This window comes from Periplaneta americana, chromosome 2 (genome assembly GCF_040183065.1).
Source record: "Periplaneta americana isolate PAMFEO1 chromosome 2, P.americana_PAMFEO1_priV1, whole genome shotgun sequence".
Classification (NCBI taxonomy): domain Eukaryota; kingdom Metazoa; phylum Arthropoda; class Insecta; order Blattodea; family Blattidae; genus Periplaneta; species Periplaneta americana.
The window spans coordinates 87,806,741-87,826,735 of NC_091118.1; the positions used below are offsets into that span (position 1 = coordinate 87,806,741).

Below are 19,995 nucleotides of genomic sequence, written 5' to 3' on the forward strand. Positions count from 1 at the left end.
AATCAGTTTATAATAATTAATTTAAGAACTGTTCGATAATTTAAGTTTTTATTCAAAAGGGTCATGAATATCTTAATAGACCTATGTGCATTTTGTTTGTCTAAAGTTATTTGTTACCGTGAAGAGTTTGTGCAGAGTATTATATTCGTACTTAATTCTTATAAACAATGCATGCTACTAACAGAGATCATATTATTTTCATCTGAGAGCAATAGTTATATTATCTTTGACTTGAATTTATTGCATTTTGCAAAGGCAACAAACAAATGATACTGTATAATTAGATCGTATAGGCTATAGGGTTACTACATAAGAAATGAACACTTTCAATGTTTTATAAATTAAAAAGTATTTATGTTACCAGGAATCAATTTTCACTGTTTCATAAAGTATTTCTTCAAGTTTACTTTGATCATAAAAAATGTTCAATATGTTCTTTTTGTGTCACACGGCACATATCAAAGGGATAGTCTAGTATTCTGTCCCAATCTAAATCTTAGTCATCAGTTTCTTCATGGATTAGACCCGTTGGCTTGTTCCGTCTTCAGAAATTTCAAGTATAGGTTGATCCTTCAAACATCTCTTGGGTCGTTTTCTGGATCGCTTGTTGGCTTGTAATTAAATATTTTGTTTGGGATCTTGTGTTGAAACCAATTTGTTCTGTATGTTATAATTTTGTTACAAATATTTTCCACATTAAATCATTCTATCTGAATTTAAAAATTTAATACAAAAATCGGCTCATCTAAATCATTAGGAAGAGGGAGGACGTAACCTTCTCTTTCAAATATCCGCAGAGAAAAATGTCGCAAGGTGTAAGATCGGGGCTTCTTTATGTTCACCGTGTCGTTTATTTCACGGCCAATCTAGAGCTGTGGAAGTGCTTCGTCAAGATAATATCTAACACCCAGATATCAGTCATCTAGTTAGAACAGTGGCCGGCAGATGCTGCAGTTGTGACGTAAGAGCCAGTCAGATCGCAAGAGCTTGGGAGAGCTAGCAGTTGAGTCTGTCTACAGTATGTCACCCAATTACAGACACGAATAAGTATGTACAAATATTAGAAGAACTGAGTCAGGAATTTGATTGCAGATTTCAAGAGTTTGAAAATCTTCAATCTGATATTTCCATATTTGCGACAACATTTTCAGTGAATATTGACAGTGTTCCATCATCATTGAAACTGGAAGTCATTGATTTGCAAAATGATATTGAAATGAAAGACCGCTTTGAAAACAAAAAGGATCTATCTACATTTTATAGAAGATTTCCCCAGGCAAGATTCCCTCGATTGCATAGATTTGCTGCTAGGATGTTGAGCATATTCGGATCTACGTATGTATGTGAACAGTTCTTTTCTTGTATGAAGATCTGCAAACCACAACATAGAAACCACCTGTATGATCTGAACTTGAAACATATTCTTCGCTTGTGTGTTAGCCAGATTATGACTCCAAATATTGCAAAATTAGTGCGCGAAAAAAGAGGAAAAAAATCTCGACAAAGCGCTTAGCTTGGGCACAGTAGTGACACAAAGTGATGGTATGTTTCAAAAGTTGAAATATACTTTGCATACTACTCACCAAGATAGGGCCTATGTAGTTTAATCTGTATATTATGTAGAGAAATGTGTGTTAAAAACACTTGAACTGTTTTCAAGTTTCCGAGTAGACAAAGTGTTGCAGTACTGCTTAAAGTATTTATTTATATGCTTATATGTTTATAGCAGTTTCGGAATTTCATTTATATATGCAAACGCTTCTGCAAGTGGCTGTATTATGAGTTTCATGTTATTGTAAGTACATTAAATTTCAATACAAACCAAAATATTTTGTTACATTGATTTATCAAGGTTGTACAGTTTTGTTTTCGTACAAATGTATTGTAATTGTGCTGCTCCCATACTATCTCAGAAGAATGGATCGCGCTCTGTCAGTGCATAGACGCCGCACCACCACTGTTCAGATGAATCTTCTCTCCACGCTGTGCTCAGTATGCAGAGATTGCCGAGCAAAGAGCAAGGCGGCTACGTCGTATGACGTCACAGAGCACGGAACATGCCGGTCACTGAGTTAGAAGATGAAGCGCTCTCCCCACATGTGGCTCACGACAGGAAGTACTTGGCTACGAGATCAAGCTGCGCATGCGCGGACTTCGTTAATAAAAACTTATACTAACCAAACCTGTCCTTCGTATATGCAAGTGTATAACCTATGAAGGAACTTTTTGATTTGATCTGGAATATGCACGCAAAAAGAAATCCAGCTAAGGATAATGCTGGCAGTGCATAAGAAGTCCGCGTATGCGCAATTTGATCTCATAGCCAAATACTTCCTGTCATGAGCCCCCTTCTCTCTCCTCCGTCCTCATGCAGCTGTTCCTCAACCTAACAGCGTAAAATGAATGTCGACATTACAGAAGCCATCTTAGCCATTATGCTTGTTCCAGCGCAACAGTTTTGCGCAGTAGTGCCAACAACGTGTTTTATTTATTTATAACCTGGTAGAGATAAGGCCATCAAGCCTTCTCTTCCCCCCTACCAGGGGATTGCAACTACAATATTAAGAATACAATTACAATTATAATTACAATTAATATTAAATTTACAAATACAATAAAAATCAAAGTACTAAAACATTAACTGATTAATAAAGGCTAGACAGTTTATTATAAAAGTTAAGAAGAGAGAAAAAACTGAAACTTGTACAGTTTCTCAACCTAAGAGCGCAAAATGCATGATTATATCGCAGATAGTTTTTGTTTTATCATTCCTTTCTGATAATTTTTCAAAAAATTAACTATAGGCTACAACTAATTGCGCAAGGAGAAACTAGGGACAGAAAATCAAGATTTTAAGCTTACAATCAACTGTCCTATTGGTATTCCCGCAACAAATGTTGTTGCCTTTCAAACAAGTTTATAATAATTGTTAAAAGCCATCTTGTAACCGCAGAATAATGTCTATAATTTAGTGACTGACCTGACCAGATTTACAAAATCAACCAGTCTGATCTGAGTCGAGACTACTTCATTTCAATTAAAATGTTTGACCTGACCTGACCTGACCTGACCTGATCTGACTATCGGACCCGACCTGATTCTATCTCATCTGATCTGAATCTATACTATCCGACTCATCCCGAGCTAGCTTGACTCTACCCGGGGTTTCATGAAGTTGGTCCTAAGTATCCCTTTCAGTCATGAGTCCATCTCCAATGATCACATGGGCTCGCTCCCGTCCAGGTATAAACATTTTCCTTCCCGTTTTATGCAGACTTAGGACTGCCACATGGACTCGCTCCAGTATAAACATTTTACTTCCCATTTTATGCATATTTGGGACTGTCATTTTGCCTTGTTGGATTTGTATTGCTTGTAGTATGAGCATGTAATACAGGAGTTTCCACATCCCTGCGTTAGATAGAAGTCTTTAAAATCCTTACAAAGCGAACACAAAGCAATAAGCTAACTTCTTCGATCTAGATTAAAATAAATCTAGATTAAATAAATGTGAAGGTACACATTGTCGCCGAAAGAATAAAACATGTATAATAAATGTGGTAAGAACGATCTGTGCAATTTGATGTAGGCTACACATGGTACGGAGGGAATGAAGTGATTCAGACGATTATTACCATAAATGTTCACCAATGTTCGTAATAATTTCAAGTGAATCTAGTGCGTCGTGAACTTCTTGTAAACTTTTAGGTAGCTTAGGATGTATCTTACCTCTTGCGCGATTAATGTTGCCTTTTTATCAGAGTGGCGTCATATGATGTTAGTGTAGGTATGTCTGCTTTCATCAACTCTCTGTATAAAATTTTTATAAGACGCTCACATGGATCATCGATGACTTTCCTTTTCACAGAGTTACTTAACTTCTGTCTGTTCAGTAAACTTCCACAGATTTTGTCATGGTTATGTTGTGCAAAACTGTCTGTCACTTTTTTCCATTTACGTTTACGAAAAACTTACATTTATCATTACAAAAAGTATCTTTCAGTTCCATCTGTGAGACATTTTTGAAAACTGAATTTGAACCTTGAAATCACTAACAAAGTTCTTTCACGTTGATTAAACATAACACTGTCTCTCACGATAAGGTTCATTTTCCCGTTGTGCCACAAGCTCATTCAACTAACTGTTCTGCACTGACCCACGACCTTCGAGAGGAAGGGGGTTGGAGCGAATTCATAAACAGTGTAGAACGCCTAAGAAGGTAAACAATTTCCGCGCGGGAGCGACTTCATTTATCTTCCCTTTCTTACCACCCCTGATCTGGAGAGACTTCGTTAGCAACACTCTACCCGACTCGACTTAACCTGACTCTATCCGACCCGACCTGATTTGATCTATATTTCGAGCCGTGCTCATCCGATCTGACTTTCCTGAACCTAATCTAACCTGACAGGAATTAAATTCGATTTAGTTTTACTTGACTTAGACTGATTTTACTTGACCCGGCCTTTGTAAATAATTAATCCATAAACATCGTTGGTAATAATTAAGATTTTAAAAGTAGTGTTAATATTATTTTAATTAAGTACATTCAAATTCAGCTATTGTAAATTGATTTTCATTGCCCTAGTAGGTATCAAGAATTTTGATAATGCACGCAATAAAAAAGTACAAAACTTAATCAACATGTAAACATTAAATTAAGTACGTACCTACTTGTATGCTTCATGTCTGGTGCTCTGAAAAGCAACCACGGAGTTTTCCGTTTTGAGGCTTCTGAAATTTTAAAAGTAGACTTTTCCGAACGAAACCACCATATATTCTTAACGTTGTACATTAATTGAAATTTTAAAAATTAAATTAAACGTCTAACTTAAATAAGTTATGAAATTTAAAAATTAAATTCAAATTTCTAACTTAAATAAGTTATATGAACATTTATAGTGTTCTTCAAATTTCTATTAACTTACGCATGGTGACATAACTTCACATGACAGAAATCATGTTAATACCCTATACACTACTTCTAATGGTGGATATTGTAACGAGTGTATTTCAAATACACACCTGTGCGTAAGCCTATAGAAATACAGTAGAGCAGTAAACTTTTCCTAATATACACTGACCCATTACTCAATAATATAATGTTGCTACTGGATACTATCAATATTATTCAGAGCTATGGTACTCTTGGTAAAAATCGCATGTTTTAATGTAATGTGATTGCAGACATTATCTTCCTAGACAGAGATATGTTGAGACTTTTAGGAAACAAAAACAGAAACTTAAATTAAGGAGTAATTTCTCCCGAATTATTTTAAAATTCAGATCATGATATCTTCATAACTTTACGTTGATGGTGTTCTGGCCTCATGACCAAGGTCCGATATTGTCAAATCATTGAAATATATTTTTACTGTTTTCCACATAACTTTACAATGTCACTTATAATGCTTAATCCACTTGTTTATTCCAATAGTGTAAACAAATTTGCATCCTTGTTGCAGTTCCATATTTATAGTCGGTGGATTGACAAGGGTAATTGGGTTCAAGCCCAGCGACCGTTTCTACGTTGCACTGCCCCTTTACCACACTGCAGGAGGAATTGGGTCTATTGGTCAGGCTCTTTTCTTCGGCAGTTCAGTTGTAATTCGCAAGAAATTCTCGGCGTCAGCTTATATGAGTGACATCAGGAAATACGAATGCACGGTACCAACAAATAATTGTTTTCTTCTTTTCATTTATTCTATTTCTCAATGGTACTGGGAGCAATTGAAGTTCGAATTTTATGTTTCTCTCACACTTTCTTATTTAATGTCATCTGTTTTCAGTTCTAGTCAGGTGGAAGAAACTTTTGTTGTTCTTGGAAATGGTACTCTTCTCACAAAAGACTTCAGTTTATATTAAGCATTCATTTGTGATGGGTTAAGCATGTGTTGAGGATATACTATGTATTAGTGTTTGCATGTCAGTATTATATATTCTGTTCAGGTGATTGTATTCTGCATGGCATAAGCTTCTACACACTGGTAAAAGCCTTACATTCTATGTCTATCAAAATGAAGCATTTTAAATTTGGGACAGATACTAAGTAACTAACATGAGACTCTTAGTACAGTGCATACATTTTATTTTTCCTCGCTTGTGGATGTAGAGCGGACACGGCAGTGCACAGCGAAGCTGCCCACACGCGAGCGTGGAAAGGTAAAATATACCTCTATGCACTGCATGATTTATTTATTGGACACGTTTCATTTATATTTTAAGCATGCTACTGGGAAGGGAATATGAATGAACAAATGCTTGTGTGTCATATACCGGCACTTGTGTAATTTTTAGTTTAGGCTTAGGCCTACATTTATTTCACAGCTTCAACATTTTGTGAATAATTATTAAACATTTTATGAAAATAAGTAGGAATTGTTAAGTTTAAAATAAAATTAGAATCAACATGTGTAATAGAAGACAGTATAAATTAAACATTTTATTTTCTATATATGCTTAGGCCTACATATTAAATTGATTAAAATGTAAATATTAATTCAAATTCTCTTCAAACAAAATATATAAATATAGCTTCTTACAATATGAGAAAGAAACTGTTATTTTAATGAAACAGACAATAATAATAATAATAATAATAATAATAATAATAATAATAATAATAATAATGGATTTGAGGGAGATGGGATATGATAAAGATTGGATTAATCTTGCACAGGATAGGGACCGATGGCGGGCTTATGTGAGTGCGGCAATGAATCTGCGGGTTCTTTAAAAGCCATTTGTGAGTAATAATAATAATAATAATAATAATAATAATAATAATGATAATAATAATAATGATAATAATAGTATTGAAAATATAATAGAATATATGCCACTAATCTCCTACATAAGTGCACTAGATAGACTATATACAGTACTTCAGTAAGAAGTGCATTTTATAAACTTCAGTATGTTTCCTGATTGGCCTATATTTAACTAGGTAATCGATTTTCTTTGATTTCGATATCAATGGCTAAATCTTCTTGATGCTTAAAATTGCAACTCTCTACAGGTTAATACATTTTTAACACGTATTATACTTCAAGAAAATAAAAAGTAATTATTTTTACTAATACGGTAGATAGTGATAATACATTTTTTTGTTTATGTTGCATGATGTCCATTCAAAATCAAATGCAGCTGTAAATTTTGGCTGTCTTAAATACACGGTGTAACAAAAGTTTCTGTTACAGTAGCTCATTAAAATGCTCCACTTTTCTTTTCTATTTTCCTTGCGCAGAGTCTTTGAATTTTAGAGGTATACGCTATCACGTGGTTGACTAGAGTGTGCTGCTTTGTACGGTGAGAAATGTCGCGGGAAATACTGCTTCTGAAAAACAATAAGCTCTCATTTGTCATTCGAGGTCATTCTTTCTTATCAGAAACAATAGAATCAGTTACGAGGCCAAGCAATTGTTATACCCTGGGGTCTTTGAACTAGTAAGTAGCTTCTCTACCCACAAAAATGAGTGAATTCTTTTAACCGACTTACAAAAATAATTTTCAAGGGTCACTTATTCAGCTTCACTGATGAGAAATGTGTAAAAAAAAATTTCTGGTACGTATCAGAAACGTTTGTTACATAGGTGTTTGATATGGACACGCGTAAAGAATTGTGCTTCAAACTCACTTTTAATATCCATAACATGGTGCATTGCTTATTATTGAAGTTAACTGTGTATTTATTGGTTTAAATTGCCATGTTTCCAATAAAATGAAAACATACACGATCAAAATTTCAAGCTATGTACAGGATTGGAATATTAGTACGTGAAATTGCTCAAATATTGAAACTATCTCCAACGTCCATCATGAAAATAAGAAAAAAGAAAAAAATTGGACTCGTTTCAGGCACACAGAGGACAGGTGACATTGCAAACAGTGGCGGCTCATGATAAAATGTTACGTGTATTCACAATTTTGTGTTCTAAGACCGAAGAGAATTTGAAATCGTACGTTTAGCATAGCCTAATGTGAAATGTTATGGTTCCAATGTTTCACTATCGAAAAACTGTATATAAATTCAAAACATACATTAATATTAGTAATAATAATAATAATAATAATAATAATAATAAAACCCCGTCTTTTTATTTCCAATTTTTCCTGGTAAGTCGGTTTACCCAGTTCTTTACTGTTCAAAATTGCTTGAGCAGAGTTCATTGTTTACGTTTGTTAAAAATTAATACATAGCCTACCACAGTGCAGTTATTTACAAAAGCGTGTGTTCAGTACTTAATACATTTTGGTTCACAACACACTGATACACTATAGCCTATACCAGTACTGCAATCCCATTCGCATAGATTGATTACTATAAATACATACCAGTAAATATTATTCTTTAATATTATACACCACCATACAGATACTTAAATTCATACCACCATCACATTCAGCCAGCACGTGTTTGGAAACCAAACTATGTTATTATGCTAACACTGAAGTATAGTAATTCACAAACTACACTCTCGTAGCAACACTGTACACACATCCACAAAAAGTAAACGTTCCGACAGTGAGAAATGGTGACACCTACAGGCTAAAATACAGACTATTAAATTTCCTTCTCGAGATGTCTTTAATCGAGATATAGCACGTGAACGATAGGCATCGATGCACCTGACATCTGTAGGATATATTCACCGTTCACTTAATGCTTTGTGCTCTTGACGAGTCATAAGGGACCAGCGGAAGACAATTTTCTCCCGTGCATGCGTGAAATTCCTCTAACCTTCCTGAAAAGAGCACTGCTTAAACGTGGTGCCAAGGTTACATAAAAAATTTTATGCAAGATGCGGGAAGTTTAAAATACTCGATTCTGATATTATACATTCCCACTACGTCGATACGGTATTAAATAATAAAACTAGTCGTGCATTAATAGAAACAAGGTGTTCACGTGCTCTTGTGCTCTTATTGACGCACAGCCACTGATTCGAAAGTGGTTTAAGGACAAAATTAGTATAGGCACACGAACAGTGGCTAAGAGACTTAACTTTTCCGAAAATTACGAATCGCATAACAAAACCATTTCGCATAACGATCCGTAGACATTGCAGACAGCAGGAGGGGAGCCTAAGAGCTTCACACTTCAAAATTCTCACTAAACGAAATCAAAAAAAGTGCAGCGGTGTGGGGGCTGACTGGCCTGAAAATTCACCTGACTTGAATCCTGTGAAGCAAATATGAAGCAGATTACAGGACAGTGCGTTTTGAGCCCCCAGACCGAGAAACCGTGTTGAGTTGGTGATCCTTGTGCGGGGAGAATGGAACTCCGTAAATCAGGGGGACATATTCAAACTCATCGAGAGTTTTGTGAGGCGTGTGAAACAATGTTTCGAACGAAATCGAAAACACACTGATTATTAGGAACAATCAACCTAAGAACAATTTAAATACAGAGTGAATCAAAAGTCTGGAGCCATATAAATATCATCCATATGCTTGATTTTCGGTAACTGTAGTTGTTACCAGTATCTTAAGACCAAATGCTCTACCAGTGACACATTAGATTCTAGCCCTTAGCTATCTTAAAAGCCGCCATTTTGAATCCATTTGACATTTTAAATGGAAAAGGGGATCATGTAGGTCTCAAAATCATGAGACATTTTCTGAGAAAAACAATGGTGCATACTGCATTTACAGATATTTTGTAATACATTACTAAGGAGGCTTTGAAAAAGGTATTTTTATGCAATTCTGGCAATTAACTTTTCCTGCTTTACTGTCTGGTTAACCTGTGATAGTTTCAATGCATTGTTATGATTATTTGAAGCTTTCCTGTAACAAATTTCTTCATTTTGTGATGGCATTATCGAAAAATGAAATAATTGATATCATTCTTCATTCTGGTAGGTTAGGCCACAGAAATTTTGCAGCAGACTGGACGAACAGTTCCCTGGACATTGGATTGGTCGACGTGGACCAGTAGAAAGGCCGGCCAGGTCTCCAGATTTAACACACCTTGATTTTTTTTTTCTTTTGAGGTCACACAAAGAGCTTGGTGGGATGAAGAGAAAATTGAGAATGTGGAACATTTAAAGAACCGTATCATTGAAGCCTGTGCTAAAGTAACCTCGGAAATGCTATAAAATGTTCTATCCACATTCTCAATTTTCTCTTCATATGTCAAGCTCTTGACCTCTTTTCCATTTAACATTTCAAAGTTTCATTCAAAATGGCGGCTTTCGAGATAGCTGAGGGCTAGAATCGAATGTGTCGCTTGTAGAGGATTTGGTCTTACAAATACTGGTAACACCTATAGTAATCAAAAATCAAGCATATGTAAGATATTTATATGGTTCCAGACTTTTGATTCACTCTGTATGGTGTTGTTTCAAATTCCTGTACGCGTATGTAAAGAAAATATATAAATAAATAAATAAATAAAAAATGTAGGCCTACCTGTAACAGAAACTTTTGTTAACTGTGTAATTGGTCTGAACAATATAAATCTTCTGTTTCATACAGAAAATGTGACGAAAGTAGCTGAAATGTTGTTGAAGGATATTTTGTATTATGTTGGGTGAAATTTATTTGCAGAACATGTTGTTACACGACATGAGATAAAAATGAAAGTAAATCGACCCATTGGAAGAATGTCGGCCTAATTTAATTTCTTCATGCTGAAGGTGAAACACATGAGACACATTATAATGATTTTAAATTGTAAGATTATCTTCTATATAAAGACTGTGTGTGTATGTATCAGGGACCATATGTTACAAAAATAATACACAATTCTATGTACATATAGTATATCTTACAGCTTTAAGAATAAGATATATTTTCCATCCAAGAATGCATTTCTAACATATGGTACACAAATTAAAATGTGTGTATTAAATCGTTTCACAGGTGGGCCAATATATTGGCGAGATGTGTCGTTATATCTTAGCAGTACCTCCAAAGCCAGAGGACAAACAACATAAATTACGGTTGATTTATGGCAATGGACTAAGACCTCAAATTTGGACCAAGTTTGTAGAACGATTCAATATTCCAAGAGTAGCAGAATTTTACGGTGCCACAGAGGGCAATGCAAATATAGGTGAGAAGAACCAAAATCAGAATAGAATGAAGTAATTGGTTTATGAACTTTAAGACACATTTATAAATAAATAAATATTCTGACTGCTAATCGAATGTTTTCTTTTTAGTGAACATTGACAACAAAGTTGGTGCAATTGGATTTGTTTCTCGCATTCTTCCTGTTGTATATCCAATATCTATAATAAAAGTAGAACCCGAAACTGGAGAGCCAATTCGTAATGGAAAAGGTCTTTGTACAGTATGTAAACCAGGTCAGTAATCTACATTAAAATGTAGTTCAGTGATTACATTTATCGGTTCAGTGATTACATTAAGACGAAATGACTTCATGACAATAAATGTAAGTAACCAATATATATATATTAATACTAACTAAGAACTTATTATGTTATTTAAATTATTGTCAATATGATTTGTGATACAGTCAATATTTGCAATAATTTTGTTATGAAATATAACAGTTGAATTAAGTAAAAATTCGTCTTTTTATGTACAGATCTATAAAATTCAATACTTATATCTTAAGTCACGAACAGTTTTAATATTTAAAAAAATACTACTATATTTTAGAAAAATATTTTGGTGTTAAAAACAGCATAAAATTAATTTATATATTTTAATTATATTATTCATGCAGTGATATTAATAAAACAGTTTCGAATAAAAGCCATGAATTAAATTGCAATTTTAAAAGTCTGTTTTACGATACTTTAATTATTAATGTGCAATGAATAAAGTCAGTATTCTAAATGTATATTTTGCCTGGATTATTTTGCAGAAAAAGAACTTAAAGTTCATGATGTTATTGAAATGTTGAATATAATTTGCAGATAGGCCTACAGTCTATCATTTTTTAATTTACTTTGGGCTAGAAAGAAAGTTCCTTTCATTATATAAAATAACAAGTGTCAATAAATTAAGATCAGACAGTGTCAGGATGAAGTTTACCAAATATTAAATCAGCCTATAAGAATAAGCGCTATCCTCCTGCCGCTCTCACTAAAAGTGCGGGTAAACAAAAACACGTGGTAACTAATGTATATATCCGCAATATGTAGCTTTTCACTAGTCTGTATTAGCATATAAGGCATTATTAAATAAGAAGTTGTGTACTTTCCTGCGCACTTCACTTTTTACAAAATCGTTATACTTATTAGAGACAGGATTTTTCCTACGTCGCTTTTTATCTGATGTGATTAATTTTCCTTTTTCTTGGATCTTTTTTGATTGCTGAAATGGAAACACCAGTAAATTAATTTGTAATTCCTCTAACAACATCAGTCGTGATTTCGGGATATTTCTCAGCTAACTTATAAAACGCATTTAGTATAATTTTCTTCTCATCTCATGTTAAAGTTTGTCCTTCCCAATATTTCTCGTGGAATGCTATAATTTTCAAAATATCAATTTCGACCTGCCTGATTCTATTTTATACCCAATTGATATTTGAGATAAAATACGGTCGCTTACTCATTGTGAGGTGATGATTGCGGATTACATTTTCATTATTAAATTGTTCACTCATCTTATCTCGTTTCCGTAAAGTGTTCGATATTTAGCTGTTAAAATAAACTTAAAATAACAAATCTGTGTTTTCATAGTAACTGAAAAAAATGAAAAGTTATAGAGAGAATAATAGAGAGTTTTTGCCACATTGTTTTCTTTTACGGTAAACCGTAAAGTCACATGATCGATGTTCTACGCATCCGTCACATTATCGTTACCATAAATCGTGATACGGTGATATCACAGTCTAATACATACAGTCACAAAGCTCAATACGTAAGGAATATGCATCTAATGATGTTTGAACTTTAGTTGATAGCCTCTAGGATCGCTACTATCGCATATAATCTATTATTTCTAGTAGGCTACTTCAGTTGCTAACTGCTTAGATCATTGTATCACGAGAAATGCAAAAAAAACACCTCAAGCTTCGTGACTGTATGTACTAGACTGTGGTGATACAACAATCCCAATCGTTTATCGTGAGCAAAATGGCGCAGAAAAGGCTACGTTTCAATATTAATGATAACTTAATATTAATGCGTGAAGTAAATGCAACTAAACCCTATGAAAACTTAAATCTGTGGAAATTAATGATATAACAGGGACTGCAACTGGAAAACCATTCTCACTGCGAACCATAAAAGAACATAAATGGATCATCTTATCAAACTATGACGGAAATCTGACATTGTAGATTTATGAAAGTAAGTATAAATATAAAATGTGGAATCAAAAAAACACCTTCACAACAAATCAGCAATAGTCTTTGCTTATCACATTATGCACATTAGGTGTTATACTCGTAGGTTTGTTCCAGCACGATTCGGAATCGATTCTGAACTGTCTCCTCATGCGCAGTAGCCCAATGTGTGTACCAACAAGACTAGAACTGATTCCGAACCGTTACTGAACTCCCAGTTCCCTGTTCCAACGCGCTTCAGAACTTGTTCGGAACGAGTGAAATTGGTTCTCGATTAAGAGCAGAACTGGGATTTCTGAATTGTTGACGCATGCGCAGATGGGTTAATCTGAAGTTATGGATGAAATGCTTCGAGACTAGGCAGGTTAAAATAAAAAAAAAATAATTGATCATGAGTGATTTGGAAGGTGATAGTGATATATTTTATGACGAATTAAATTCGGAAGATTAATATAATTTTTATACAAGAAGAAGGCCTTGAAAGAACAGTTAAAGAAATGTTGCAACAACGTAAAATCCCAAACTAGTTGTGACACCATACACAACTGGTGCATGGGTCGAAAGAAGTTCGGTGTTAGTTCGGAACGCATTCTGAATTGCTTGCTGGAACAAACCTATAACGCTGAGCAACAAATTTTTACTTTTTGTCTTGCTCCGAAATAAAAATAGGTGAATATTACAAATACAGTATAAATATTCCTTAAATGTGAATTTAAAATCCAAATTGTCCCATCACGTATCATTTTGCGGGGAAAATTGAATTAAAATTTTTAATGAAAAAACTTATTTTTTTCATTTTTCACTGCTTTACTGATAAAATTACAACAGACTAGTGATTCAAAATGCCTCATAATACTTTAAAATGTATATTGGATACAAAACTGATGTTACGTAGTTTAAGACACAAAAAAAAACACAACAATAAAAATATTTAATGTGTATAATGAGAAAAATCTTAAAGGATTTTCTGGAGGACTTCCGCTTATAACTATAACCGAGACTGTCTTTGTACAAGGAACCAACAATAGTCTGCAAGCATGCTGGGTGATATTCTTTATATCGCCTTTCCATTTCAGATATTTCTTGATGAATTCTTTCCCTATGCTTGTCGCTTACCACTCCGAAGTTAGGAGGAAAGAAATTCAAATGAGAATGTAAAAAGTGTATTTTGAGAGACATATTACACCCCATTTTCTCATATGCACTTAACATAGTTTCCAAAAGTTCGATGCACTTGCCTGCCCTAGAATTCCCAAGGAAATTGGAGCAAATATATTTGAAAGTGCACCATGCCATTTTTTCTGTAGCCTAACGGAAAGTTTTTCCTCAATCAAAGAGTTGGCCATAACTTTACGAATTTATGGATAAAAATACCCTCTTTTAATTTGCATTCACTCAAACTGGTAAACGTTTCTTTTAAATACTGAAAAACACACCCTTGTTTGTTCGTTGCATAGACCTCACTTTGAACTGTTATGATATTTACTGAATAGATGGTACCAATATCTGTTTATTTATTAGAAGTACAAAAGAACATGCCGACAACTATAAGAAACAGGAAATAACATTAGCTTTTGTTTTGGTTTACAACCCCCAACTCGCGCAAGATATTTCTTTGGGAGAGCACTTATCGAAAAGTGAAATCATAGTACATCTTAAAAACCTTACGTGATACTAAGAACAGAAATGCATTTTCGGGTTCACCACACACCAAACCATAAGGGACACACTGTTTTAAGTCGGAGCAAAATTCTTGTTGTTCAGTGTAATTAATTATGACATTGAATGAACATGCATCATTATTGGAGACGATAAATTTAAAGCAAAGTGTGCGCAAATGCTGCCAAAGTAAGTAATTTGATGTTTAAAAGCACGTTAAGTACATTAGTGTAGTTTTAATCTGCGATAAAACACGAAATTGAATACGAAATGTGAAATGCATGTGTTTTTTTTTTCTTGTCTTGATCGTATTCATAGACAGATGAATGGGCAAAACTATTTTTATGGCCAAGCCCGCTATTGTACTTACCGTATTCGGTCACGTGACATTATAGTTGACGGTAACAAGAAACACGTTATTGCAAAAACTCTCTATAAACCATGAATAACATAGCGTTAAATTACAAAAAGAAAAAAGAAAGACAAATTATTATAAAATTATTATGGGAACAACATTACGCTTCCGCTAGTCACATTAGGACCTACTTCTGCCATAGTCAATTGGAGACCAATTTTTAGTCAGAGCGGCAGGACTATAGTGGCTTTTATTGGGGAAAATTGTTTTTGAAGGCCACCAAAACAATAGGAACATATTGCAATTTTATTGTCACAATCAATTCTACTTAATATGCCTGAGAACTTATGTAATATACATGGCAGTTTAAGACAGAAGAAGATTGCATAAAAAGCAATAAAAATTACTTCTGTTTGAAATAAACAGGTGCACTAATAAAGATACTATAAAGTCAAAGCCTAGCATTATATTTCTTTTTCCAGGAGAGCCTGGAGTTTTCGTTGGGAAGATAAATCCCAACAATCCGTCAAGAGCTTTTCTTGGTTATGTCAATGAGAAAGAGTCACAAAAGAAGATCGTATACGATGTATTTTCTAAAGGAGATTCGGCATTCATATCAGGTATACAGTAATTTCTTTACTTCCTTTTAAAGGCAGATGAGTGTATGAATGTGTGTGTATATCTTTATGTAATGAATGGTTATATGTATGGGTTCTTGTTCACCATCCTCATCTGACTATAAGTGGCAAAAGGACTTTCTTTCTCCGACTGCAGTACATATGCGCGAAACTTACTTTAATGCCAACTCAAAATTCAAGACAGGGTTTTACTTCACTTTGCCATATAATTATAGTAACTTCTACTCCCTTATTACACAAGGTACAAAGAGAAAGTCTGTGATGCTGCAGAAATTGATTTCGAGATTTTCAGGAAAATAACGCGTTTCCAGCATTCCTACCTCATGCAGAGAATGCTGTTTTGGTTATTCCGTTTATATGTCTGTCTGTAACTATCGGTCGGATTTTGTTCATGAATGAATGACTGAATGGACGGACGGACGGACGAACAGATGGATGAATGAATCCAACAATCAATTGATGATTCAATGAATGAATCAATTAGTGGATGAATAAATGAATGAACCGGTCAATCAATGGATAAATAAATTAATGAATTAATCAATCAATAAATCAATCAATGGATGAATGAATACATCAATCAATGAATGGTTAAATTAATAAATACATGATCATTGTGTCAGTGGATGAATGAATACATCAGTCAATCAATTGATGAATTGAATACATCACTGAATTAATAAGTAAACAATTAATTAAATCATCCTTATTTTGTGGTAGCAGGTTTACTGTGAATAAAACGTTCTCTTCTTGTATTTTTAACTTCGAACTGACAATATATTATGTCAGTCTTGCATGACTTTCATTATTTTCCTTGATGGAACATAATTTTTCACAGGGAAGTTTTTATCATTTGTAGTAATTAATTTTACAATTTTACTTATTATTGATAAAGTCGTAAGGTTATATTACAAGTAACATTGACAGCGATTTTAATTTATCACAGTAGCCTACTTTAACTCATATTATAGTAATTATTTACAGTATAAGAGAGCAGACTGAGATTTCATCCGCGAGTGAAAAGTTTAGCGCCGGAGACGAAGCAGAGGGTGATAATTTTCACGAATACATAAAATCTGTTCACTGTCGTGTGGTATACATTATTTTATTCATTACTGGTATCTAAATTTCATTTTAAATTATACGTACCTACGCATTTTCTATGTAATGTGTTGTTTGTGAAGAAGTTATGAATATATGTAAATGTATGGGTTTTATTGTTGCTTTTTACTGGACTTAGTTCTTACGTCTCATCTTCCTCGTGACTATAATATTTTATCTGGGCTCATGTAATATATAACTTACCATAACTAAGAGCGACTAAAATTTAATATTATAACTAGGCAACGTTGCTTAAGCTCAAATGAGTCGTGTTGTTCTGGACGGCTAAGTCACATGGAAAAGGGGTAGGCGTGTAATGGAGCGGTGGTAAATTGCACTGGAATTCAAACGTCCTGTATGTAAACTGCTCTGATTTTGCATGTTATAAATTGCACTGGATGTTTTAAATTGCATTTCTTCTCATTTTATTATGTTTTACCCACATTTTTGCCCGGTTTGTACAATTTCGACAATCGATACATCGCCTTGCTTGAATTTGATAGGGTTTGTTTTCATGAACTCCTTCATGACGTGGACTTTTGCTGCGTATTGAACTGATGTTTGTTTTTTAACAGACTCCAGTCACTTCAGTTGCACTCTAACGCTCGGATTGCCTGTTGCTACTCTAGCTACTAGTGAGCGAGGAAGAGAGTTACTCATTATTGACGATTTTAATTTTACAAAGATAGTGGACTTAAATCTGGTGAAGTGAAGTGGACATGTACACTCCGAAAGTATAATGCGAAAATATATACGGTTCTCATTACCAGGAAGGAAAAATTGATCGATTCAGATTCATAAAAAGTACATGTTATAGCTTTGTCAAAGTACAGTACAGTATTAGTGTTGAACAAGTGCTTGATAATTGACACGCATAAAGTACAGTATTAGTGTTGAACAAGTGTTTGATAATCGGCACGCATAAAGTGCAGTAGGCCTATTAGTTTTGAACAAGTGTTTCATAATCAGCACTCATAATAAACTGAAGTGTTAGTACAGTCTATGCAACAAATATCAGCTCATAGCTACATGCATTTTGTATCTTCTACTCCTCGGTCATCCAGTCCAGTTTACACAGTAAGTGATTAACCGTCTGGTTTCTTTGCACTGCAGTTTACAATTTTCCAGTGCAATTTAAAATCGGCCCTAAAATGTGTTGGTTGTCATGAATAGAGTGATTTAAAAAAATAATTCACTATCATTGATTAAAGTTCTCGTTAACACTTTGTTAAGAACATAAAATTTACTGTGTCACATGTTAAAAGTGTTAAAATTGTTTAAAACAATTTTAACACTTTTAACGTGTGACACAGTAAATAATTCACTGCTGTGAGGTGAAGTAAAGACCAGTTTAGATACCAGGAATGGATAAATTAATGAATGTATGAATTTTATCGTTGGTAATAGCCTTTGTTGTTTGTTAAGGAGAGTGTGATTTAAAACTTTTAGCAATGAATTAAAACTTTTAATTCGTTGCTACGAATGAACCCATTGCTCTGTTTGCCAAGGTCGAGGGATAAAAAGAGCAGTTTAGATACCAGTAATGCATAAATATAATTAACAAGTTCAACTGCATTAATGCTTAATGTTGATGCATTGCATTTCAGGTGATCTTTTAGTATCAGATGAATTTGGATACCTATACTTTAAAGACAGAACTGGAGATACATTCAGATGGAAAGGAGAAAATGTGTCAACTTCAGAAGTCGAGGCCGTAATCAGTAATCTGATTGATTATCGAGATGCTGTGGTGTACGGCGTGGAGGTCAGTTCTAATTGGGTTTATCTTTCTTCAGTACTAAATTCCATTATTTACGTAAGCTTCCTTGAATAAAACTTAGCCTCAAATGCCTTAGTTTAATAATATTTTATTTATCACCATAACATACATAGTATGAAAAGTAGACCCGTTCTGAACATGCTAAAATGGAAGTTACTTTATCGCAAGTGTACGACGAAGTAACCTTAACACATACTTATTCATTCACAGTTGTCTGCCCAATGATAGGTCTTTCACTGCAAACCCAGCATTCTCCAATCTTTCCTATTTTTTGCCTTCCTCCACATATGATCCATATATCTTATAGTCTTCTATCATCTGATATCTTCTTCTGTCTCGAACTTTTCTCCCGTTCACCATTCCTTGCAGTGCATCCTTTAGTAGGCAGTTTCTTCTCAGCCGGTGGCCCAGCCAATTCCTCTTTCTCTTCCTGATCAGTTTGACCATTATTATTTCTTCACCACTCTTTCTTCTGGCCTGCTAGTTTATAGTCTGCAGATACCATAGTGTTTTGTATCTTATTGTGAGTTTTATTGTTCAATCAACGTCCGAAAACAGGTTTGAACCTCATAAGTGACACCAATTAGGTGACAGGGGTGTAGTCATGCCAGGACGCTGCCCCGGTACTTTATTCTGCAGTCTGGGAGAACCCTGCTTCTTTTTGTACGGTAGTTTTAAAATAATAATTGTCGTACTATCAACTTTGTATTTTATAAGTATGGATTAGTAACATATATAATAGCAGCGGCATTATTAATTACTAATAATAATAATAATAATAATAATAATAATAATAATAATAATAATAATAAAATATGAAGACATGAAGATGACTCATTTTTCTCTAATGTTCTCTATAAAAAATGTTCAAAATGCTTTCCATTATGTTGCAAACAATATTAATAATTTACAATTCATGCTTTGATTTTCAGATAAGTCAGTTATTAAATTGTTTTTAATTATGTAATTTATATATCGTAGAAGCAAATTGTGTCTGATGATGCTGTAAAAGGCTAAAACGTTTAATACATTATTTAATATTTAACATATATTAATAACTGTAAATTTTAAATTGTTAAGTCATAAGATTGAACAATTTTAACATGATTTATTGTATTTAATACTCATAATCAGGGAACGGATTTATATGGACTAAAAATATATGAAATATGTAAATATATATGTAGTTATT

At 33.9% G+C, this 19,995-nt stretch overlaps 1 protein-coding gene across 4 annotated transcripts in view; it reads left to right on the forward strand.

Moving 5' to 3' along the window:
* LOC138694389 (long-chain fatty acid transport protein 4-like) overlaps positions 1 to 19,995 on the forward strand; it is a 493,080-nt gene that overhangs the window by 465,129 nt on the left and 7,956 nt on the right. For 3 of the 4 annotated variants that reach the window (XM_069818077.1, XM_069818079.1, XM_069818080.1), the window contains exons 6-10: positions 5,466 to 5,667; positions 10,867 to 11,059; positions 11,169 to 11,312; positions 15,767 to 15,904; positions 18,631 to 18,788. In XM_069818077.1, coding sequence (XP_069674178.1) covers positions 5,466 to 5,667; positions 10,867 to 11,059; positions 11,169 to 11,312; positions 15,767 to 15,904; positions 18,631 to 18,788 — 835 coding nt within the window. The remainder of the gene's footprint in view (positions 1 to 5,465; positions 5,668 to 10,866; positions 11,060 to 11,168; positions 11,313 to 15,766; positions 15,905 to 18,630; positions 18,789 to 19,995) is intronic. The other variant, XM_069818078.1, reaches the window with a different exon arrangement.